The 26,217-nt window shown below is 42.6% G+C and overlaps 1 protein-coding gene across 1 annotated transcript in view; it reads left to right on the forward strand.

Annotated features, from left to right (window-relative positions):
• LOC106568507 (AF4/FMR2 family member 1) overlaps nucleotides 1–21,370 on the forward strand; it is a 95,713-nt gene extending 74,343 nt beyond the window's left edge. The window contains exons 15-24 of the mRNA XM_082959761.1: nucleotides 6,580–6,674; nucleotides 9,891–10,095; nucleotides 10,281–10,372; nucleotides 10,479–10,542; nucleotides 10,668–10,804; nucleotides 11,084–11,155; nucleotides 11,343–11,436; nucleotides 15,116–15,162; nucleotides 17,069–17,301; nucleotides 17,568–21,370. Coding sequence (XP_082815887.1) covers nucleotides 6,580–6,674; nucleotides 9,891–10,095; nucleotides 10,281–10,372; nucleotides 10,479–10,542; nucleotides 10,668–10,804; nucleotides 11,084–11,155; nucleotides 11,343–11,436; nucleotides 15,116–15,162; nucleotides 17,069–17,301; nucleotides 17,568–17,692 — 1,164 coding nt within the window. The 3' untranslated portion in view covers nucleotides 17,693–21,370. The remainder of the gene's footprint in view (nucleotides 1–6,579; nucleotides 6,675–9,890; nucleotides 10,096–10,280; nucleotides 10,373–10,478; nucleotides 10,543–10,667; nucleotides 10,805–11,083; nucleotides 11,156–11,342; nucleotides 11,437–15,115; nucleotides 15,163–17,068; nucleotides 17,302–17,567) is intronic.
• The last annotated feature ends 4,847 nt before the right edge of the window (nucleotides 21,371–26,217 follow it).

Here is a 26,217-nt window from a genome sequence, read left to right on the forward strand (position 1 = left end):
ATATAACTACTGTCTATACACACCATCCTATTATAACTACTGTCTATACTGTCTGTACACACCATCCTATATAACTACTGTCTATACACACCATCCTATATAACTACTGTCTATACACACCATCCTATATAACTACTGTCTATACACACCATCCTATATAACTACTGTCTATACACACCATCCTATTATAACTACTGTCTATACTGTCTGTACACACCATCCTATATAACTACTGTCTATACACACCATCCTATATAACTACTGTCTATACACACCATCCTAAATAACTACTGTCTATACACACCATCCTATTATAACTACTGTCTATACTGTCTATACACACCATCCTATATAACTACTGTCTATACACACCATCCTATTATAACTACTGTCTATACACACCATCCTATATAACTACTGTCTATACACACCATCCTATAATAACTACTGTCTATACACACCATCCTAAATAACTACTGTCTATACACACCATCCTATATAACTACTGTCTATACACACCATCCTATATAACTACTGTCTATACACACCATCCTATAATAACTACTGTCTATACACACCATCCTAAATAACTACTGTCTATACACACCATCCTATATAACTACTGTCTATACACACCATCCTATATAACTACTGTCTATACACACCATCCTATATAACTACTGTCTATACACACCATCCTATATAACTACTGTCTATACACACCATCCTATATAACTACTGTCTATACTGTCTATACACACCATCCTATATAACTACTGTCTATACACACCATCCTATTATAACTAATGTCTATACACACCATCCTATATAACTACTGTCTATACTGTCTATACACACCATCCTATATAACTACTGTCTATACACACCATCCTATTATAACTACTGTCGATACACACCATCCTATATAACTACTGTCGATACACACCATCCTATATAACTACTGTCTATACACACCATCCTATATAACTACTGTCTATACACACCATCCTATAATAACTACTGTCTATACACACCATCCTATATAACTACTGTCTATACACACCATCCTATATAACTACTGTCTATACACACCATCCTATTATAACTACTGTCCATACACACCATCCTATATAACTACTGTCTATACTGACTATACACACCATCCTATATAACTACTGTCTATACACACCATCCTATATAACTACTGTCTATACTGTCTATACACACCATCCTGTATAACTACTGTCTATACACACCATCCTATATAACTACTGTCTATACACACCATCCTATTATAACTACTGTCGATACACACCATCCTATATAACTACTGTCTATACACACCATCCTATATAACTACTGTCTATACACACCATCCTATAATAACTACTGTCTATACACACCATCCTAAATAACTACTGTCTATACACACCATCCTATATAACTACTGTCTATACACACCATCCTATTATAACTACTGTCCATACACACCATCCTATATAACTACTGTCTATACTGACTATACACACCATCCTATATAACTACTGTCTATACACACCATCCTATATAACTACTGTCCATACTGTCTATACACACCATCCTATATAACTACTGTCTATACACACCATCCTATTATAACTACTGTCTATACACACCATCCTATATAACTACTGTCTATACACACCATCCTATATAACTACTGTCTATACACACCATCCTATATAACTACTGTCCATACTGTCTATACACACCATCCTATATAACTACTGTCTATACACACCATCCTATATAACTACTGTCTATACACACCATCCTATTATAACTACTGTCCATACACACCATCCTATATAACTACTGTCTATACTGACTATACACACCATCCTATATAACTACTGTCTATACACACCATCCTATATAACTACTGTCTATACACACCATCCTATTATAACTACTGTCCATACACACCATCCTATATAACTACTGTCTATACTGACTATACACACCATCCTATATAACTACTGTCTATACACACCATCCTATATAACTACTGTCTATACACACCATCCTATTATAACTACTGTCTATACACACCATCCTATATAACTACTGTCTATACTGTCTATACACACCATCCTATATAACTACTGTCTATACACACCATCCTATTATAACTACTGTCTATACACACCATCCTATATAACTACTGTCTATACACACCATCCTATATAACTACTGTCTATACACACCATCCTATATAACTACTGTCTATACACACCATCCTATATAACTACTGTCTATACACACCATCCTATATAACTACTGTCTATACTGTCTATACACACCATCCTATATAACTACTGTCTATACACACCATCCTATATAACTACTGTCTATACTGTCTATACACACCATCCTATATAACTACTGTCTATACACACCATCCTATTATAACTACTGTCTATACACACCATCCTATATAACTACTGTCTATACACACCATCCTATATAACTACTGTCTATACACACCATCCTATATAACTACTGTCTATACACACCATCCTATATAACTACTGTCTATACACACCATCCTATATAACTACTGTCTATACTGTCTATACACACCATCCTATATAACTACTGTCTATACTGTCTATACACACCATCCTATATAACTACTGTCTATACACACCATCCTATATAACTACTGTCTATACACACCATCCTATATAACTACTGTCTATACACACCATCCTATATAACTACTGTCTATACTGTCTATACACACCATCCTATATAACTACTGTCTATACTGTCTATACACACCATCCTATATAACTAATGTCTATACACACCATCCTATATAACTACTGTCTATACACACCATCCTATATAACTACTGTCTATACACACCATCCTATATAACTACTGTCTATACACACCATCCTATATAACTACTGTCCATACTGACTATACACACCATCCTATATAACTACTGTCTATACACACCATCCTATATAACTACTGTCTATACACACCATCCTATATAACTACTGTCTATACTGTCTATACACACCATCCTATATAACTACTGTCTATACACACCATCCTATTATAACTAATGTCTATACACACCATCCTATATAACTACTGTCTATACTGTCTATACACACCATCCTATTATAACTACTGTCCATACTGACTATACACACCATCCTATATAACTACTGTCTATACACACCATCCTATATAACTACTGTCTATACACACCATCCTATATAACTACTGTCTATACTGTCTATACACACCATCCTATATAACTACTGTCTATACACACCATCCTATTATAACTACTGTCTATACACACCATCCTATATAACTACTGTCTATACACACCATCCTATATAACTACTGTCTATACTGTCTATACACACCATCCTATATAACTACTGTCTATACACACCATCCTATATAACTACTGTCTATACACACCATCCTATATAACTACTGTCTATACACACCATCCTATATAACTACTGTCTATACACACCATCCTATATAACTACTGTCTATACACACCATCCTATATAACTACTGTCTATACACACCATCCTATAATAACTACTGTCTATACACACCATCCTATATAACTACTGTCTATACTGTCTATACACACCATCCTATATAACTACTGTCTATACACACCATCCTATATAACTACTGTCTATACACACCATCCTATATAACTACTGTCTATACACACCATCCTATATAACTACTGTCTATACACACCATCCTATATAACTACTGTCTATACTGTCTATACACACCATCCTATTATAACTACTGTCTATACACACCATCCTATATAACTACTGTCTATACACACCATCCTATTATAACTACTGTCTATACTGTCTATACACACCATCCTATATAACTACTGTCTATACACACCATCCTATATAACTACTGTCTATACACACCATCCTATATAACTACTGTCTATACTGTCTATACACACCATCCTATTATAACTAATGTCTATACACACCATCCTATATAACTACTGTCTATACACACCATCCTATATAACTACTGTCTATACACACCATCCTATATAACTACTGTCTATACACACCATCCTATATAACTACTGTCTATACACACCATCCTATATAACTACTGTCTATACACACCATCCTATTATAACTAATGTCTATACACACCATCCTATATAACTACTGTCTATACTGTCTATACACACCATCCTATATAACTACTGTCTATACACACCATCCTATATAACTACTGTCTATACACACCATCCTATATAACTACTGTCTATACACACCATCCTATATAACTACTGTCTATACACACCATCCTATATAACTACTGTCTATACACACCATCCTATATAACTACTGTCTATACACACCATCCTATTATAACTACTGTCGATACACACCATCCTATATAACTACTGTCTATACACACCATCCTATATAACTACTGTCTACACTGTCTATACACACCATCCTATATAACTACTGTCTACACTGTCTATACACACCATCCTATATAACTACTGTCTATACACACCATCCTATATAACTACTGTCTATACACACCATCCTATATAACTACTGTCTATACACACCATCCTATTATAACTACTGTCTATACACACCATCCTATTATAACTACTGTCGATACACACCATCCTATATAACTACTGTCTATACACACCATCCTATATAACTACTGTCTACACTGTCTATACACACCATCCTATATAACTACTGTCTATACACACCATCCTATATAACTACTGTCTATACACACCATCCTAAATAACTACTGTCTATACACACCATCCTATATAACTACTGTCTATACACACCATCCTATATAACTACTGTCTATACACACCATCCTATATAACTACTGTCTATACACACCATCCTATAATAACTACTGTTTATACACACCATCCTATATAACTACTGTCTATACACACCATCCTATATAACTACTGTCTATACACACCATCCTATTATAACTACTGTCTATACACACCATCCTATATAACTACTGTCTACACTGTCTATACACACCATCCTATATAACTACTGTCTATACACACCATCCTATATAACTACTGTCTATACACACCATCCTAAATAACTACTGTCTATACACACCATCCTCTATAACTACTGTCTATACACACCATCCTATAATAACTACTGTTTATACACACCATCCTATATAACTACTGTCTATACACACCATCCTATATAACTACTGTCTATACACACCATCCTATATAACTACTGTCTATACACACCATCCTATATAACTACTGTCTATACACACCATCCTGTATAACTACTGTCTATACACACCATCCTATTATAACTACTGTCTATACTGTCTATACACACCATCCTATATAACTACTGTCTATACACACCATCCTATATAACTACTGTCCATACTGTCTATACACACCATCCTATAATAACTACTGTTTATACACACCATCCTATATAACTACTGTCTATACACACCATCCTATATAACTACTGTCTATACACACCATCCTATATAACTACTGTCTATACACACCATCCTGTATAACTACTGTCTATACACACCATCCCATATAACTACTGTCTATACACACCATCCTGTATAACTGCTGTCTATACTGTCTATAAACACCATCCTATATAACTACTGTCTATACACACCATCCTATATAACTACTGTCTATACACACCATCCTATATAACTACTGTCTATACACACCATCCTATATAACTACTGTCTATACACACCATCCTATATAACTACTGTCTATACACACCATCCTATATAACTACTGTCTATACACACCATCCTATATAACTACTGTCTATACACACCATCCTATATAACTACTGTCTATACACACCATCCTATATAACTACTGTCTATACACACCATCCTATATAACTACTGTCTATACACACCATCCTATTATAACTACTGTCTATACACACCAGCCTATTGTAACTGCTGTCTATACACACCAGCCTATTGTAACTGCTGTCTATACACACCATTTTATATATGTATTCCGAACTCTGCATATGCTCGTTTTTTTATTTTTTATTTATTCCTTTCTTTGTAGTTTGGTAATTTGTGTGTATTGTTAGGTATTGCTGCACTGTTGAAGTCAGAAACATTTAGCTGCATCTATGATAATATGTGTACTCGTCCGATTTTTGATTGCATTTAGAGAGACCAGTCTATGGCTTAGTTAAAAAATTGAGTCGAATTGTTATGTACAGTATCTGGTTTGTTTTCTTTGGCTCTCTGCTGTTGAGGTGTACAGGGCAGCCTGGCCTCGTTCACAAGGCTCTTATCTAGGCTGTGTGTCATTGCCCATCTGAGGGCTGCCAACCTGTATGGTTGACTGACGTTATAAAGTGGTAGTACTGTGATAATGGTGGTTTCGCCATAGTCGCTTGGTTGGCCCTTTTTAGAACTGGAAGAAGAGCGAGCGTGTCTCTAATACGTTTTGTTTCTCAGGCTGAGAAGGATGTGAAAACCGTGCCAAGGAAGAAGCCAAAGCTGCAGAATGATCTTAAACCCTCCTCTTCAGGTCCTGGTTCCCGCAAGTCTGAGTGAGTAACACTACACCTGCTCTCTCCTCCTCCTCCTCCTAGCTAGTGAGTAACACTACACCTGCTCTCTCTCCTCCTCCTAGCTAGTGAGTAACACTACACCTGCTCTCTCTCCTCCTCCTAGCTAGTGAGTAACACTACCACTGCTCTCTCTCCTCCTCCTCCTAGCTAGTGAGTAACACTACCACTGCTCTCTCCTCCTCCTCCTAGCTAGTGAGTAACACTACACCTGCTCTCTCTCTCTCCTCCTAGCTAGTGAGTAACACTACACCTGCTCTCTCTCTCCTCCTCCTAGCTAGTGAGTAACACTACACCTGCTCTCTCTCCTCCTCCTCCTAGCTAGTGAGTAACACTACACCTGCTCTCTCTCCTCCTCCTCCTAGCTAGTGAGTAACACTACACCTGCTCTCTCTCCTCCTCCTCCTAGCTAGTGAGTAACACTACACCTGCTCTCTCTCCTCCTCCTCCTAGCTAGTGAGTAACACTACACCTGCTCTCTCTCCTCCTCCTCCTAGCTAGTGAGTAACACTACACCTGCTCTCTCTCCTCCTCCTCCTAGCTAGTGAGTAACACTACACCTGCTCTCTCTCCTCCTCCTCCTAGCTAGTGAGTAACACGACACCTGCTCTCTCCTCCTCCTCCTAGCTAGTGAGTAACACGACACCTGCTCTCTCCTCCTCCTAGCTAGTGAGTAACACTACACCTGCTCTCTCCTCCTCCTCCTAGCTAGTGAGTAACACGACACCTGCTCTCTCCTCCTCCTCCTAGCTAGTGAGTAACACGACACCTGCTCTCTCCTCCTCCTCCTAGCTAGTGAGTAACACTACACCTGCTCTCTCCTCCTCCTCCTCCTAGCTAGTGAGTAACACTACACCTGCTCTCTCCTCCTCCTCCTCCTAGCTAGTGAGTAACACTACACCTGCTCTCTCCTCCTCCTCCTCCTAGCTAGTGAGTAACACTACACCTGCTCTCTCTCTCTCCTCCTCCTAGCTAGTGAGTAACACTACACCTGCTCTCTCTCTCTCCTCCTAGCTAGCTAGTGAGTAACACTACACCTGCTCTCTCTCTCTCCTCCTCCTAGCTAGTGAGTAACACTACACCTGCTCTCTCTCTCTCTCCTCCTCCTAGCTAGTGAGCAACGCTACACCTGCTCTCTCTCTCTCTCTCTCCTCCTCCTAGCTAGTGAGTAACGCTACACCTGCTCTCTCTCTCTCTCTCTCTCTACTCCTCCTAGCTAGTGAGTAACGCTACACCTGCTCTCTCTCCTCCTCCTAGCTAGTGAGTAACGCTACACCTGCTCTCTCTCTCCTCCTCCTAGCTAGTGTGAGTAACGCTACACCTGCTCTCTCTCTCTCCTCCTCCTAGCTAGTGTGAGTAACGCTACACCTGCTCTCTCTCTCTCCTCCTCCTAGCTAGTGTGAGTAACGCTACACCTGCTCTCTCTCTCTCCTCCTCCTAGCTAGTGTGAGTAACGCTACACCTGCTCTCTCTCTCTCCTCCTCCTAGCTAGTGTGAGTAATGCTACACCTGCGCTCTCTCTCTCTCCTCCTCCTAGCTAGTGTGAGTAACGCTACACCTGCTCTCTCTCTCTCTCCTCCTCCTAGCTAGTGTGAGTAACGCTACACCTGCTCTCTCTCTCTCTCCTCCTCCTAGCTAGTGTGAGTAACGCTACACCTGCTCTCTCTCTCTCTCCTCCTCCTAGCTAGTGTGAGTAACGCTACACCTGCTCTCTCTCTCTCTCCTCCTCCTAGCTAGTGTGAGTAACGCTACACCTGCTCTCTCTCTCTCTCCTCCTCCTAGCTAGTGTGAGTAACGCTACACCTGCTCTCTCTCTCTCTCCTCCTCCTAGCTAGTGTGAGTAACGCTACACCTGCTCTCTCTCTCTCTCCTCCTCCTAGCTAGTGTGAGTAACGCTACACCTGCTCTCTCTCTCTCTCCTCCTCCTAGCTAGTGTGAGTAACGCTACACCTGCTCTCTCTCTCTCTCCTCCTCCTAGCTAGTGTGAGTAACGCTACACCTGCTCTCTCTCTCTCTCCTCCTCCTAGCTAGTGTGAGTAACGCTACACCTGCTCTCTCTCTCTCTCCTCCTCCTAGCTAGTGTGAGTAACGCTACACCTGCTCTCTCTCTCTCTCCTCCTCCTAGCTAGTGTGAGTAACGCTACACCTGCTCTCTCTCTCTCTCCTCCTCCTAGCTAGTGTGAGTAACGCTACACCTGCTCTCGCTCTCCTCCTCCTAGCTAGCTAGTGAGTAACGCTACACCTGCTCTCGCTCTCCTCCTCCTAGCTAGCTAGTGAGTAACGCTACACCTGCTCTCGCTCTCCTCCTCCTAGCTAGCTAGTGAGTAACGCTACACCTGCTCTCGCTCTCCTCCTCCTAGCTAGCTAGTGAGTAACGCTACACCTGCTCTCGCTCTCCTCCTCCTAGCTAGCTAGTGAGTAACGCTACACCTGCTCTCTCTCTCCTCCTAGCTAGCTAGTGAGTAACGCTACACCTGCTCCCTCTCTCCTCCTAGCTAGCTAGTGAGTAACACTACACCTGCTCCCTCTCTCCTCCTCCTCCTAGCTAGTGAGTAACACTACACCTGCTCTCTCTCCTCCTAGCTAGCTAGTGAGTAACACTACACCTGCTCTCTCTCTCCTCCTCCTAGCTAGTGAGTAACGCTACACCTGCTCTCTCCTCCTCCTCCTAGCTAGTGAGTAACGCTACACCTGCTCTCTCCTCCTCCTCCTAGCTAGTGAGTAACGCTACACCTGCTCTCTCCTCCGCCTCCTCCTAGCTAGTGAGTAACGCTACACCTGCTCTCTCCTCCTTCTCCTAGCTAGTGAGTAACGCTACACCTGCTCTCTCCTCCTCCTCCTCCTATCTAGTGAGTAACACTACACCTGCTCTCTCTCTCTCTCTCCTCCTAGTTAGTGTCTTCATATCTATGCAGCGGATCCATCCTTCCATAGCTTCTCTGCCCCAAACTACTTCTGGTATATCATTCTTCTTGTTTACCTTCTAACATTACAAAGATATTGGAGATGCATCAAAGAAAAGGTTTGGTGATTTCCAAGCACCTTAATTACCTCTCATTTGGCCATATGCCACCCTAGAGACTGGTCTGGGTGTCAAACTTGGAAAGTCCCGCCCCCCCAGTAGAGATCAACAGCATTCCTATTCCCCTCATTCTACTCTCCCCTCTGTAACATGCTGTCTGGCCTGCTTTCTCACAGGACTGAGAAGAAGCGGTCCAAGGGGGCTCTGCTGCAGCCCACTACCACTCAGGACCCTGGGAAAGGGCAGGGGGGCCACAAACGGCACGAGGTGGATGCCCCAGAGCCGAGCACAGCATCTGCAACCCACCGCAGGGACAGGGAGGCCTCCACACCGGTCAAGCACAAGAAGAGCACTGGAAAACAACGCACAGAGCATGCCAAGGTAGTATATTTGAGTCCGTTTTGATGTTATACATTAACGCATGTGTGTCAGATGTTATACAAAGGAAAGAAGCTCAGTATTTTATGTAGCATTTAATTGGTTGTATGAAGCTTATATGAAATAAATGAAAATCAGATGTTGATATGAAGGCTGTTCTAATACTTTCTCGTCTGTGGTTCTGGCAGAAAGCCCCCAAGAGCAGCGTTGCCTTCTCCGTGCCTTCTCAGCCCACCAGGGCTGCCCTGTCCTCCAGACCCCTGCTCCAGTTTGAAGACAGGTAAACGTCCCTCCCTGTTTGTCATTGTTGTACGAGTGGCCATTTCTCCATCTCTCCGAGGGGTGTTGTTGTGTCTGATCAGTAACTCTGTTCCTGCCGCCCACAGGCAGCAGCCAGTGGAGTATCATATGAAGGAAGCCAAAACACTCAAGCACAAAGCAGATGCCACGGTAACTGTCCAGTCTTTCTCTCATTCTCTCTCAATTCTACATTTCTGTTTCACTTTCTCATAAGAGACGAGCTCAGTGGATTCGGTGTCCCAATTTTAAATCAAGGTCTGTGTGTTTTAATCCAGCCGGATAAGGTGGGCAAAGCTTTCAACTACCTAGATGCTGCCATGTCCTTCGTGGAGAGCGGCATCGCTATGGAAACCGATCCCCAGACCCCGAAGTCGGCATATACGATGTTCGCTGAAACCTTGGATCTGATCAGGTGAGCAACCGAAAACAAATATGTTCTAGATAGGGCTTCTTAGCTGTAGTGAGTAGTCTACGCACTGAGACTATCCACAGAATAATAGAAACAAGAAAAATGGAATGAAACTATGATGAAAGTACTCCCTCTACTGTCCCCTTTCTGACTGCTGACGTAACACAATTTGGATGTGTGATCTAGGACACGATGTGAAACTCTCCTTTTGCTTTACTGTGTTTGCTGTGCTTCGGCTAGTTGTGTTTTTTTTTTAAATACCACATCTGCCGGTCTTCACAGGTTCATACTGAAACTAAAGGGCTCTGTCAACCCCTCGGCCCCTGCTACAGACAAGGACTTTACAGTTTTATGGTAAATGGATAACCACAACTATATTTAATGTGTACCCTGCTACACCACATAATAGTTTACCAAATGTAACCGAAATGTAAAGTAGTGGCACATTTGGGATACATTTTTTACCTCAGAAAGTAATTTAAATGAAATGTTCCTTGGAGAGGATTATGAGAATGTAACCTTGTTATTTTCTGTCTGGCAGTATGAGGGGCCTGTCCCTTCTACAGATGGCCATGTTTCGCTACAAACGAGAAGCAGCACTTAAGTATTCAAGGACCCTCACAGATCATTTCAAGGTAGGCTTCTAGGATTACGTATTTGTCGTTTTGTTTCTTAGTCTACACACATGTTCTGAGGAGTTGAGCAGCAGGGGGAGTTCTGAGGAGTCGAGCAGCGGGGGGAGTTCTGAGGAGTCGAGCAGCGGGGGGAGTTCTGAGGAGTCGAGCAGCGGGGGGAGTTCTGAGGAGTCGAGCAGCGGGGGGAGTCCTGAGGAGTCGAGCAGCGGGGGGAGTCCTGAGGAGTCGAGCAGCGGGGGGAGTCCTGAGGAGTCGAGCAGCGGGGGGAGTCCTGAGGAGTCGAGCAGCGGGGGGAGTCCTGAGGAGTCGAGCAGCGGGGGGAGTCCTGAGGAGTCGAGCAGCGGGGGGAGTCCTGAGGAGTCGAGCAGCGGGGGGAGTCCTGAGGAGTCGAGCAGCGGGGGGAGTCCTGAGGAGTCGAGCAGCGGGGGGTGTCCTGAGGAGTCGAGCAGCGGGGGTGTCCTGAGGAGTCGAGCAGCGGGGGGAGTCCTGAGGAGTCGAGCAGCGGGGGGAGTCCTGAGGAGTCGAGCAGCGGGGGGAGTCCTGAGGAGTCGAGCAGCGGGGGGAGTCCTGAGGAGTCGAGCAGCGGGGGGAGTCCTGAGGAGTCGAGCAGCGGGGGGTGTCCTGAGGAGTCGAGCAGCGGGGGTGTCCTGAGGAGTCGAGCAGCGGGGGGAGTCCTGAGGAGTCGAGCAGCGGGGGGAGTCCTGAGGAGTCGAGCAGCGGGGGGAGTCCTGAGGAGTCGAGCAGCGGGGGGAGTCCTGAGGAGTCGAGCAGCGGGGGGAGTTCTGAGGTTTCACCGGATGTATAAATCTGAAGCATCCGGTTGGCATTTCCACTCACCACTAAATATTGTGACGAGAGGAAGTGGATGAAGATGGAGCAATGGACTTGGACCGTCATTCTGCTAATTTTCTCATCGATTTAAACATTGGATCTCCATACAGTTTTCTGTTTCCAAAACTAGAATCTGTTTTTATGAAGAGTGGACTACATCTTTTATTGTTTTATTTCCTGTTTGCCCAAGTTGCCAAAAATTGCATTGTTTATGAGTGGAAGGGTAAATTGAGTTATTGCACACATTCACTTCAGAGTAGATGTTCCCTAACGGAAATATGCAAATACATGCTAGAACGCGACAATAGGATCTCGTTAGCTCGTGCTTGGCACTGCCCACCTCCTTGCTTGTTCTGCCCAATATGATTAATTTGCTCCCATTGGAAACGATAAGTCGTGGTCCAGCTTGACTTAGTTTAATGAAGATAACTAAGCTAAGATTTTTTTATTTTATAAAAAATATCATTGTTGAAGTGCTTTTTTTTTTTTTTTTTTCAGATCTAGATCAATGACACTCATCAAAGTCAGATTTACTATAAGAAAAATGTTATTACCTTTGCTGTCTTCGTCAGAATGCACTCCCAGGACTTCTACTTCAATAACAAATGTTGGTTTGGTTCAAAATAATCCATCGTTATATCCAAACAGCGGCGTTTTGTTCGTGCGTTCAAGACACTATCCGAAAGGGTAAATAAGGGTGACGAGCATGGCGCAATTCGTGACAAAAAAAATCTAAATATTCCATTACTGTACTTCGAAGCATGTCAACCGCTGTTTAAAATCAATTTTTATGCCATTTTTCTCATAAAAAAGCGATAATATTCCGACCGGGAATCTGCATTTAGGTAAACAGACGAAAGAAAATAAACCATTCGGTCGACTCGGGCACACGCCTAAGCCCATAGTACTCTGATCGGCCACTTGCCAAAAGCGATAATGTGTTTCAGCCAGAGCCTGCCTCGATATCGTTCAGCTTTTTCCCGGGCTCTGAGAGCCTATGGGAGCCGTAGGAAGTGTCACGTTATTGCAAAGATCCTCAGTCTTCAATAAAAAGAGCCAAGATGAAACACAATTTGTCAGACAGGCCACTTCCTGCATGGAATCTTCTCAGGTTTTGGCCTGCCATATGAGTTCTGTTATACTCAGACACCATTCAAACAGTTTTAGAAACTTTAGGGTGTTTTCTATCCAAAGCCAATAATTATATGCATATTCTAGTTACTGGGCAGGAGTAGTAACCAGATTAAATCGGGTACGTTTTTTATCCGGCCTTGTCAATACTGCCCCCTAGCCCCAACAGGTTAAGTCAGTTAAGATGGCGCCTCATGGCGAGATAACATGCTGTTTGAGCTACTCCAGGAAGTGATGTTGCAGGCTAGCTCAGTGCTGCCCCCTCTCATTGAGTAACTCGAGATGAAGATCGAACGGGGTGCTGCAATTAGCAACTAAATTATCCTTAGAACTTCTTTGTGCGATTTTTCAAATAATTGGTTCAAGGACATACATCTGGTTTATTAGAAGCAATTATTGGTGCCATGATTGTCTTCTAAACATTTTGTTTATTTACATAAAGATTGACCAAGAAGATTGCAATTTTTCTATTCACTATCATGGGGAGTCCTGTTTTCTGCAAACAATGACTGCAGTACTGTGGTCGGTCTTAAACTTCCATGGTTTCAATGAGAGGGGGCAGTCATTCTCCCCTGGTTTAAATCTATACTGAACAAAAATATAAACGCAACTTGTAAGGTGTTGGGCCCATCGTCGCTGCGGGAAGTAGGGGCGCTAAGGATGATGTAGCACTCTGAAAAATCTGAAGACTTTTTTTTCACAAGTAGTGCACTGGGCCTTTAATAGTCTTGTATTAGCTGACCGATATAGCCGTCTGCAGCGCAGGCAAACACGTCCCCCCACCCAGGTGTGGCATATCAAGAAGCTGATTAAACAGCATGATCACTACACAGGTGCACCTTGTGCTGGGGACAATAAAAAGCCACTCTAAAATGTGCAGTTTTGTCACACAACACAATGCCACAGATATCAAGTTTTTAGGGAGCGTGCAATTGGCATGCTGACTGCAGGAATGTCCACCAGAGCTGTTGGAAGATAATTTAATGTGAATATTTCTACCATAAGCCATCTCCAACGTAGTTGTAGAGAATTTGGCAGTACGTCCAACTGGCCTCACAACCTCAGACCACGTGTAACCATGCCAGCCCAGGACCACCACATCCGGCTTCTTCACCTGCAGGAGAGACCAGCCATCCGAACAGCTGATGAAACTGAGGAGTATTTTTGTCTGTATTAGAGCCCTTTTGTGGGGAAAAACTCATTCTGATTGTCTGAGCCTGGCTCCTCAGTGGGGGGCCTATGCTCTCCCAGGCCCACCCATGGCTGTGCCCCTGCCCAGTCACGTGATATCCATAGATTAGGGCCTAATGAATTTATTTCTATTGACTGATTTCCTTAAATATTTTTTTTTACCCTTTTTTATTTAAGTGGGCAAGTCAGTTAAGAACAAATTCTTATTTACAATGCCGGCCAAACCTGGATGACGCTGGGCCAAATGTGTGCCACCCTGTGGGACTCCCAATCACGGCCGGATGTGATACAGCCTGGATTCGAACCAGGGACTGTAGTGACGCCACTTGCACTGAGATGCAGTGCCTTAGACCACTGTAACTCAGTAAAATTGTTGAATTTGTTAGATGTTGCGTTTTTTATAGTTTTGTTCAGTATATGATTCTGGGGATACTGATCTCTGGAGCAGTCAACCTATGTTTTATTTATGTATTTATTTAAACATTTGAAATTAAAATAAGACATTGTTTCACATCCTCTTTTTCAGAGTTCCTTAAAGTCTGCAGCCCAGGCTCCTTCACCATGTGTCTCAAAGTAAGTAATTTCACCTAATGTGTCTTCTCTCCAGCCTGTCTCCTTTTAGACATGTACCATTTCTCTAATACACAATCAATCAATAGCACTTTGACAACTGTTCATATGAAAAAGGCTTTATAAGTAATGATTGATTGACAGTGAAGTATACAGCCCAGTGAACCCACATAATACCTATATGGACTGTTGTAGATCTGTGTTTGTTTATATTATAGATCCCCATTAGTTCCTGTCAAGGCAGCAGCTACTCTTCCTGGGGTTTATTATGGATCCCCATTAGTTCCTGTCAAGGCAGCAGCTACTCTTCCTGGGGTTTATTATGGATCCCCATTAGTTCCTGTCAAGGCAGCAGCTACTCTTCCTGGGGTTTATTATAGCTCCCCATTAGTTCCTGCCAAGGCAGCAGCTACTCTTCCTGGGGTTTATTATGGATCCCCATTAGTTCCTGTCAAGGCAGCAGCTACTCTTCCTGGGGTTTATTATGGATCCCCATTAGTTCCCGCCAAGGCAGCAGCTACTCTTCCTGGGGTTTATTATGGATCCCCATTAGTTCCTGCCAAGGCAGCAGCTACTCTTCCTGGGGTTTATTATAGCTCCCCATTAGTTCCTGCCAATGCAGCAGCTACTCTTCCTGGGGTCCAGCAAAATTAAGGCAGTTTATACAATCTTAAAAATGTTACAATACTTTCACAGCACACTGTGCCCTCATGCCCCTACTCCACTACTACCACATATCTACAGTGTGTGTGTGTATATAGTGCGTATGCATGTGTCTGTGCCTATGTTTGTGTTGCTTCACAGTCCCTGTTGTTCCATAAGGTGTATTTTATCTATTTAAAAAAAAAAAAAAAAATCTGAATCTACTAAGGTGTAGTTTTATCTGTTTTTTATTTTAATCGGATTTTACTACTTGCATCAGTTACTTGATGTGGAATAGAGTTCCATGTAGTCATGGCTCTATGTAGTACTGTGTGCCTCCCATAGTCTGTTCTGGACTGTGAAGAGACCTCTTGTGGCATGTCTTGTGGGGTATGCATGGGTGTCCGAGCTGTGTGTCAGTAGTTTAGACAGACAGCTCGGTGCATTCAACATGTCAATACCTCTCATAAATAAAAGTAGCGATGAAGTCAATCTCTCCTTCATTTTCAGACAGGAGAGATTGACATGCACATTATTGTTAGCTCTCTGTGTACATCCAAGGGCCAGCTGTGCTGCTCTGTTCTGAGCCAAATGCAATTTTCCTAAGTCCCTTTTTGTGGCACCTGACCACACGACTGAACAGTAGTCCAGGTGTGACAAAACTAGGGCATGTAGGACCTGCCTTGTTGATTGTGTTGTTAAGAACGTCCGGACGTGCTTGTTGCACCCTCGACAACTACTATGATTATTATTATTTGACCATGCTGGTCATTTATGAACATTTTAACATTTTGACCATGTTCTGTTATAATATCCACCCTGCACAGCCAGAAGAGGACTGGCCACCCCTCATAGCCTGGTTCCTCTCTAGGTTTCTTCCTAGGTTTTTGGCCTTTCTAGGGAGTTTTTCCTAGCCACCGTGCTTCTTTCACATGCTTTGCTTGCTGTTTGGGGTTTTAGGCTGGGTTTCTGTACAGCACTTTGAGAATATCAGCTGATGTACGAAGGGCTATATAAAAATACATTTGATTTGATTTGAAATTTGAAGAAGACAGAGCATCGCTTTATTATGGACAGACTTCTACCCTTCTTAGCTACTGTTGTATCAGTATGTTTTTTGACCATGACCGTTTACAATCCAAGCAGTTTAGTCACCTCAACTTGCTCAATTTCCACATATATTTCTTAGACGATTTAGTTGAGTTTTAGGGTTTAGTGAATGATTTGTCCCTCAGTCTCATGCCCTGGCTTGCTCTCTCTTCCCCAGAAGCACGGGTACCCCATCCCCCATGTCTCCCATGCCATCTCCTGCCAGCACAGCCAGTTCTGGGCCGGGCTCCAACCACAGCAGCAGCGGGGCGGGGGCAGGCACCGTCAGCACCGTGGCCATTCCACAGGTCATCCAGCAGGTGGCGTCTTCCTACGTCAACATCACGGCACTCTTCCTGAGTGCTCACGACATCTGGGAGCAGGCTGACGAGCTGGCCCACAAAGGCAGTGGTGAGGAGGAGCAAGGAAGGAAGGAAGGGAGGGTTAAAGTCACAGGAATGGATTCTTTATAGCTGTAGTTCTGTATGTCACCACTGGAGGTCATGATCACTGTGGGGAACAGATACTGGTGATGAGGCTTCAGGCTGGGTGTCTGTACAGCACTTTGACATCGGCTGATGTAAAAAAGGGCTTTATAAATAAATTAGATTTTGATTGTAGTAATATTCATGTGAGTGTTTTCATTACTCCTACTGTCTATTTCCTTATCTTTCTAGGTTTGCTGTCTGAGTTGGACTTGGCTCTGGGCCCGTTGAGCCTGACGTCCACCATGACCTCTCTGGTGCGTCACACACGGCAGGGACTGCAGTGGCTCCGACTGGACACCCGCGAGACACAGTGACCGCTTCTCATCCCCGTCCCTGCCCTGGATTTCCCTGCCCTGGATTTCCCTGCCCTGGATTTCCCTGTCCACGACATCCTTTTTGGTTTTATTTATAGACGGGCCATCAGATGAATGCAGGATCCCAAGTCCCTCTACAAGTTGTTCACATTGATATCAAGTCACCTTTTATTTCATTTTCTCTCAACTACATATATCTATATATATCCACACACACACACACACACACACACACACACACACACACACACACGGATTACATGCATTTCCGGGTCCCTGTCCTCTATTGGTCACATTGAAGGTTCCATTAACAAACAACTACCACATCCTCTGGAGCTCAGGGGGGGCTGATGGAGGCTGAGCTGAATAGGACTCCCTCCCTTTCTCAACAACGGGCCACACAGCCAGCTGACTGGCCCTGCCACCCCTCTGGGGGTCAGTAGGGGTGTCTCCCCGTGGCCTGCCCCACCCCTCTGGGGGTCAGTAGGGGTGTCTCCCGTGGCCTGCCCCACCCCTCTGGGGGTCAGTAGGGGTGTCTCCCCGTGGCCTGCCCCACCCCTCTGGGGGTCAGTAGGGGTGTCTCCCCGTGGCCTGCCCCACCCCTCTGGGGGTCAGTAGGGGTGTCTCCCGTGGCCTGCCCCACCCCTCTGGGTCCTGTCTGTCTTGGAGGTCAGTGAGGGCGTGTCCCTGTTGGATGGTTGTCTGAAGATACCTGCTTGTTTTTTTTTGGTTGGGGTTCAGAGGCTTTCTCACCTTTTCTCCTGTGGTAATGCAAAGCAGTGATGACAAAAAAAAGCTTATTTATTAGCCTCATTATCTTGATCTTTATTATTATATCACTATAAATATGTTGTTGATGTTTTTTTTTTGTTGATCAAAAGCGTTGATATGGCCAATGTTTTACTTCACAGCCAACTAAAAGGTCCTATAGCAGGGATCTATGCATCCCAGACACGTCTAATAATACTGGTCGAATTCGGCAGGATATAGTTAGTATGTCTCTGCTCTACCATAAAGTATTTTAAAGTGACTAGATGCATTGTCCTGAAATATGGACGTCAGTATTCTTGAAAGGAGTCAAAGATGGTCCTTGATGCTTTTTGTGACGATTTATTATTCTTTTTCCCATTTTTATTTTTTTTCACTCTTCAAAAGAGATGGATTCTACGTGCCAGGGTGGGTCCACTATGTTCAATCAGTCATAACAGAAATATGATTTCAGTTGGATTTTGTACTTACTTTCCCTTTTTTTATCAACAATAACTGTTCATCTAAGACATTTAGATAAGAAACCAAATAGTCTGATTTGACCAGTAGCCCTGGTCCCTACTCTTCAGACAGGAAGCAGGAAGTAACTACCTCATCTTCACTGCACATGGGAAGCAGAGCAACGCTGTCTGATGGTAGGGGAGAGAGGGAGGGACTGTGGCCTAATGTGATGGTTGAGAGCGTTTTCTCTAGTTCTGCAATCTATTCAGCGTACATGCTTTTTAACACGCAGGCTGAAGCTGCGCATCAAACCAGTTTTTATACAGACATGGCATCGTTCAGTAGAAATAAAAGTGCCTTAATGTTGTTTTTTTTTAAGGACACTTGCGTCTGTCTTCCCAAATGAAATACTTATTGAATATATCATCATCTTGTATTGATCATTGACAAAGCAAGTCCCATTAACTGAAGTCAAAAGTAGATTGAGTATGTGGTAGGAGTATTGAAAGCAGGATACTCTTCTCTTTACTAACAGCCATGACAGTTGGAAATGATTCACTGTAGGACTGGCAACCTGTGAGGAAGCGTTGACGGGCTGTTTTGTTTACACCCTTTGCGTAGCTCTGGTGTCACATCCTGTGCGTACATACAATAACAGCCCAAGTCATTTGAAAATAACACTTGTCAACACATCTAAATGATTGATGTTTTTTTTTTTTTTTTGTACGGTATTCGAAACTACAATTTATGTACCACACAGGTCAACAGAAGTGGCTGGGCAAATGATTGGCTAAATCTTACAACTGGCCTTTGACCCTATTGCCCATTTTATCTCTTCAGTACCTATTACCACCATTTTTAGACCACACAACTCCCTAGATGACAAGATATGCGTCCCAAATTGCACCCTATTCCCTATATAGTGCACTATTTTTGACCAAGTAGTCTACTATGTAGGGAACATGGTCCAATTTGGGACATAGACAATGTCTCTAGAGGAGTATTACATTTTTATCTTGGACATTTATCTACATCGTGTGTGTTCAGCACCGTCTATTCATGGAGATCAAAGATTACCACACCTAGACAATGCCTTTCTGTAGAATGAATTGACATAATTTCCCTTTAAAAAGCGCCCTGTTCAATTTCTGTAGAATGAATGACTTGGTATTTGTTTTTCTGATTTCAAAAAGGTTGGGGGTTTGACGCTATTACAATTACACACTTGTATTTGATTAAATCAGTGGTTTATTTAATGTTTAACGGATGTTATTGATGGCGAAATACTAGTGGTCCTTATTATTTTGTATCAGTCAATCAATATTCTGATATTTAATCCTATACAACCCTGCCTCTCTCATTTCAGCATTAACACAATGCTTACAGCAAGATAAAACAACGTGTATCGTTTGCACTTGTTTCAGTGTATTTTCGGTTTCCTTCAGTGTTCCTCCTCCGGGTTGGACAGAAAAGACAACGATGACGTGTCACAGTCCTCTTGCTCGTTGTAAGACTTTGGTTAAGAGCAATAAAACAGAGCGGCGAATGCAAAACAATACATAGAACATTAAATAAAATACTGTTTTTGATGAAAGATTGGAGATTGGTTTACATCACCATGCTTTGCTTAAAATGGACTAAATCTATGCCGTTTAGTTGATTGAATTGTTTTATTGTTACTATACTGTTTAAAAAAAAATAAAAAAATTGGAGCTCACTGGAAAAGCTATTTCTATTGGCGTGCAAATATATAAGGGCTGCACATGGAACCACAAAAGAAAAATGCGTTCATGTATTTATTTTATCACAAATATGAACCGTATGAATAGACTATACTGGTAACATGGCTTTTTTTAAATATATTTTCCTCCAAAGTAGGCTGCTTTGTAGGTAATCAATCATACTTTGAGTTACCCAACTTGGATGTCAAAATGCACATGAAATGAAATGTTGTCCTGTTTTGATATGACATTCTACATTTTGTACTTACTAAAACGTTGCTCTGGTTTCTGTCATGCTACATGTCCTTTTCATATTTGTGAAGCTTTATTGTCATGCTTCATTTCAATCTTTTTTTCTTTTTGCGCTTCAGTTGTAGTTATTGTGTGCAGAATTTAGAATTATTGTCCATAAATATATGATATCACACTAAAAGGAACAACGTCACCTTGGTCATTTACTGGGAAAATGTGTAGAAATCTTTTGTAATTAAACTTTTTTGCCTTGTGGAAATATGTAAATAGTTTGAGCTGCAATGTACAGAGATGTATAAAGACTGATTTGACAATGAATTTTGGTTTTCTTTGACTCAAGTTCCTTTTCCCCCAAAGATGCTGTTTTGCAGACCTTTTGCAACTTGGCTGCTGTAGCTGATGAGTTGTTGATAATGTTTTAACTGGCTCAACAGTACATCTAGACCAGACCCCCTGCACTGTAAAATGTTTGAGGCAATAAACTTTGGGGAAAATGTGCTGGCTCTGTGAATTATTTTTGCTATAAGTACAGTGCCACATCGAACTATAACATTCTGATTTATTTCATAATTATGACGTCTGCTATAAAACATGAATTCAATGCAAGAACATGTAACCCCGGATACTTTCAAAAAACTGAATGAACTACTGTGTTGCTGATGACTCAGCCATGCCTCCTTGCCCGTCCAACATTTCCTCATCTCCCACCCCTTCTAATGCGACTCTCCCCGATGCTCCTCCCTCTTTTTCCCCTGCCCAGCTACAAAGTTTCTCCCTGCAGGCAGTCACTGAGTCTGAGGTGCTAAAGGAGCTCCTTAAACTTGACCCCAAAAAAACATCTGGGTCAGATGGTTTAGATCCTTTCTTCTTTAAGGTTGCTGCCCCTATCATCACCAAGCATATCGCTAACCTTTTTTAACCTCTCTCCTTTCTGGGGAGGTTCCCATTGCTTAGAAGGCAGCCACAGTTTGTTCTTTATTTAAAGGGGGAGATCTTGCTGATCCTACCTGTTATAGACCTATTTCTATTTTGCCCTGTTTGTGTTGGAAAAACTTGTCAATAATCAACTGATCAGCTTTCTGCAGTCTGGTTTCTGCTCAGGTTATGGATGTGTCACTGCAACCTTAAAGGTCCTCAATGATTGTCACTATTACCCGTGATTCTAAGCAATGTTGTGCTGCTATTTTTATTGTCTTGGCCAAAGCTTTTGATACGGTAGACCAGTGGTTCCCAAACTTTTCATAGTCCCGTACCCCTTAAAATTCAACCTCCAGCTGCGTTACCCCCTCTAGCACCAGGATCAGCGCACTCTCAAATGTTTTTTTTGCCATCACTGTAAGCCTGCCACACACACACACTATGCGATACATTTATTAAACATGAGTGAGTTTTTGTCACAACCCGGCTCGTGGGAAGTGACAAAGAGCTCTTATAGGACCAGGGCACAAATAATAATAGAATAATCAATCTTGCTCTTTGTTTAATCATCTTACCATATAAACCTTATTTGTTCCTTGAAAATTGTGAGTAACTCACCACAGGTTAATGAGAAGGGTGTGCTTAAAAGGATGCATATAATTCTGCAATGTTGGGTTGTACTGGAGAGAGTCTGTCTTAAATCATTTTCCTCACACAGTCTGTGCCTGTATTTAGTTTTCCTGCTAGTGACAGCTGAGAATCCACTCTCACATAGGTGCATGGTTGCAAAGAGCATCAGTGTCTTAACAGCCCGATTTGCCAAGGCAGGATACTCTGAGCGCAGCCCAATCCAGAAATTTGACAGTGGCTTCTGTTTAAATTCAATTTCCACATAACCGCTTGTTGCAATTTCGATGAGGCTCTCTTGTTCAGATATCGGTAAGTGGACTGGAGGCAGGGCATAAAAGGGATAACAAATGAATTTGTGTCATCCGTTTCGGGGAAGTACCTGCGTAATTGCGCACCCAACTCACTCAGGTGCTTCACTATATCACATTTAACATTGTCCGTAAGCTTGAGTTCATTTGCACACAAAAAATAATACAATGATGGAATGACCTGTGTGTTGTCCATGTTAATGCAGACAGAGAAAAGCTCCAACTTCTTAATCATAGCCTCAATTTTGTCCCACACATTAAATATAGTTGCTGAGTCCCTGTAATCCTAGATTCAGATCATTCAGGCGAGAAAAACATCACCCAGACAGGCCAGTCGTGTGAGAAAGTCGTCGTCATGCAAGCGGTCAGACAAGTGAAAATTATGGTCAGTAAAGAAAACCTTAAGCTTGTCTCACTTTTTTTTAAGTGTCAATACTTTGCCCCTTGATAACCAGCGCACTCATGTATGTTGTAAAAGCGTTACATGGTCGCTGCCCATATCATTGCATAGTGCAGAAAATACAAGAGAGTTCAGTGGCCTTGCTTTAACAAAGTTAACCATTTTCACTGTAGTGTCCAAAATGTCTTTCAAGCTGTCAGTCATTCCCTTGGCAGCAAGAGCCTCTCGGTGGATGCTGCAGTGGACCCAAGTGGCGTCGGGAACAACTGCTGGCACCCACGTTACCACTCCACTATGTCTCCCTGTCATGGCTTTAGCACCATCAGTACAGATATCAACATGAGCAGCAGCTACGTTTGGCTACATACGGAATTCCCGTGAGAGATTAACAGTTAATGTGATTGGATGTTAATTATTTGACTAGGCTACCTGTATTAGACATTGTGTTGTTATTTCGCTAAACAATAGATGGTTTAATTATATTTTTGGCAGTGAAACAAGGCTACTCAGGCGAGAAAAACACCTTACCCAAATGTATAACCCTGTTGGAAAATACAAATCGACTGTTTGAAAATGTGAAGTAAAAAAAGATATATATATTTTTAAATGTGAATCACAGCATTGCGCGTACCCCTGGAGGTACGCATACCCCAGTTTGAGAATACCTGCAGTGGACCAATCCATTATTTTGGGCCAGCTAAGGAGTATTGGTGTCTCTGAGGGGTCTTTGGCCTGGTTTGCTAACTACCTCTCTCAAAGAGTGTAGTGTATAAAGTCAAAATCTGCTGTCTCAGCCACTTCCTGTCACCAAGGGAGTACCCCAAGGCTCGATCCTAGGCCCCACGCTCTTCTCAATTTACATCAATAACATAGCTCAGGCAGTAGGAAGCTCTCTCATCAATTTATATGCAGATGATAGTCTTATACTCAGCTGGCCCCTCCCCGGATTTTGTGTTAAACATCAAAGCTTTCTTAGTGTCCAACAAGCTTTCTCTGCCCTTAACCTTGTTCTGGACACCTCCAAAACTAAGGTATTGTGGTTTGGTAAGAAGAATGCCCCTCTCCCCACAGGTGTGATTACTACCTCTGAGGGTTTAGAGCTTGAGGTAGTCACCTTATACAAGTACTTGGGAGTATGGCTAGACGGTACACTGTCCTTCTCTCAGCACATATCAAAGCTGCAGGCTAAAGTTAAATCTAGACTTGGTTTCCTCTATCGTAATCGCTCCTCTTTCACCCCAGCTGCCAAACTAACCCTGATTCAGATGACCATCCTACCCATGCTTGATTACGGAGACATAATTTATAGATCGGCAGGCAAGGGTGCTCTTGAGCGGCTAGATGTTCTTTACCATTCGGCCATCAGATTTGCCACCAATGCTCCTTATAGGACACATCACTGCACTCTATACTCCTCTATAAACTGGTCATCTCTGTATACCTGTCGCAAGACCCACTGGTTGATGCTTATTTATAAAACCCTCTTAGGCCTCACTCCCCACTATCTGAGATATCTACTGCAGCCCTCATCCTCCACATACAACACCAGTTCTGCCAGTCACATTCTGTTAAAGTTCCCCAAAGCACACACATCCCTGGGTCGCTCCTCTTTTCAGTTCGCTGCAGCTAGCGACTGGAACGAGCTGCAACAAACACTCAAACTGGACAGTTTTATCTCAATCTCTTCATTCAAAGACTCAGTCATGGACACACTTACTGACACTTGTGGTTGCTTTGCGTGATGTATTGTTGTCTCTACCTTCTTGCCCTTTGTGCTGTTGTCTGCGCCCAATAATGTTTGTATCATGTTGTGCTGCTACCATGTTGTGTTGCTACCATGCTGTGTTGCCATGTGTTGCTGCCTTGCAATGTTGTTGTCTTAGGTCTCTCTTTATGTAGTGTTGTCTCATTTCTTGATGTGTTTTGTCCTATATTTATATATTATTATTAAAAAAAATGTAATCCCCCGTTAATATGCGCACTGTATTAAATGAAATATGAACAGTTAGACAAGGATCCACAATCACCATGTAAACCGTTCAGTGCATTTTTTGCCTCAACAGCTTCCCATCCCAATACAATTAACGTTACTACGATGATACCAAGCGTATCTGTGATACCCCGGCGATACCACCACCAGCTCGTGACTTGAGTAACGTTTCCTACTGCTGAGCTAGCTAGCATATTAGACGTTTGGATAGGGGGCTACACATAGAATTAGGAATTAGAATACTAATTCATGATAGTAATTCAATAGGATCTCTCTGGGACTACAGCTAAAAGGCCATCCCTAATCGATGGGGGATTAAGAACTCTAGTCACCCATGTCTTATAAACTAGCTAGCTACTAACGTTAGATAGCTAGGCTCTAAAAGGCCCAATCCAGCCAATATCTTAATATCAAATCATTAACCTAAATATCTTACTGTAATAGTTTTCCATTATTAAAATGGTCAAAAATAAACTTTTTTTTTTTTTTTTAAGCAAAAAAGCGAATTATGTGAGTGGTGATGGGAAGGGCACCAATTAAGCAGTGGATGGGCTTTAATGGGATTTCTTCATCCCGCTCACACAGTTTTTCATACAGCAGTCATCTGTTCCCGCTGTTTTTTTGTCCTATCCGGCGCCCACAACAACTGGTCCCGAACACAACCGCAGTACAGCAAATTTTATTTTAGTCGTGACGCAGTTTGCTTGGCAGCCATGGTCCAAGCAATTTTACGCCCTATAGTAGAAAAGAGGGAGGCTACTGAACTTGAAGCCGCAAGAAAGATGAGTGGACACTTGCACTTTCTCTTGAACTACACTACTGTTCAAACGTTTGTAGTCACTTAGACATTTCTTTGTTTTTGAATTAAAAGCTTTTTTTTTTGTCCATTAAAATAACATAAAATTGATCAGAAATACAGTGTAGACATTGTTAATGTTGTATATGACTAATGTAGCTGGAAACTGCAGATTTTTTATGGAATATCTACATAGGCATATGTAACAGTGTAGGTTCCGTCCCTCTCTTCGCCCCAACCTGGGCTCGAACCAGGGACCCTTGCACACATCAACAACTGACACCCACAAAGCATTGTTACC

This window comes from Salmo salar, chromosome 13 (genome assembly GCF_965601325.2).
Source record: "Salmo salar chromosome 13, fSalSal1, whole genome shotgun sequence".
Lineage (NCBI taxonomy): Eukaryota > Metazoa > Chordata > Actinopteri > Salmoniformes > Salmonidae > Salmo > Salmo salar.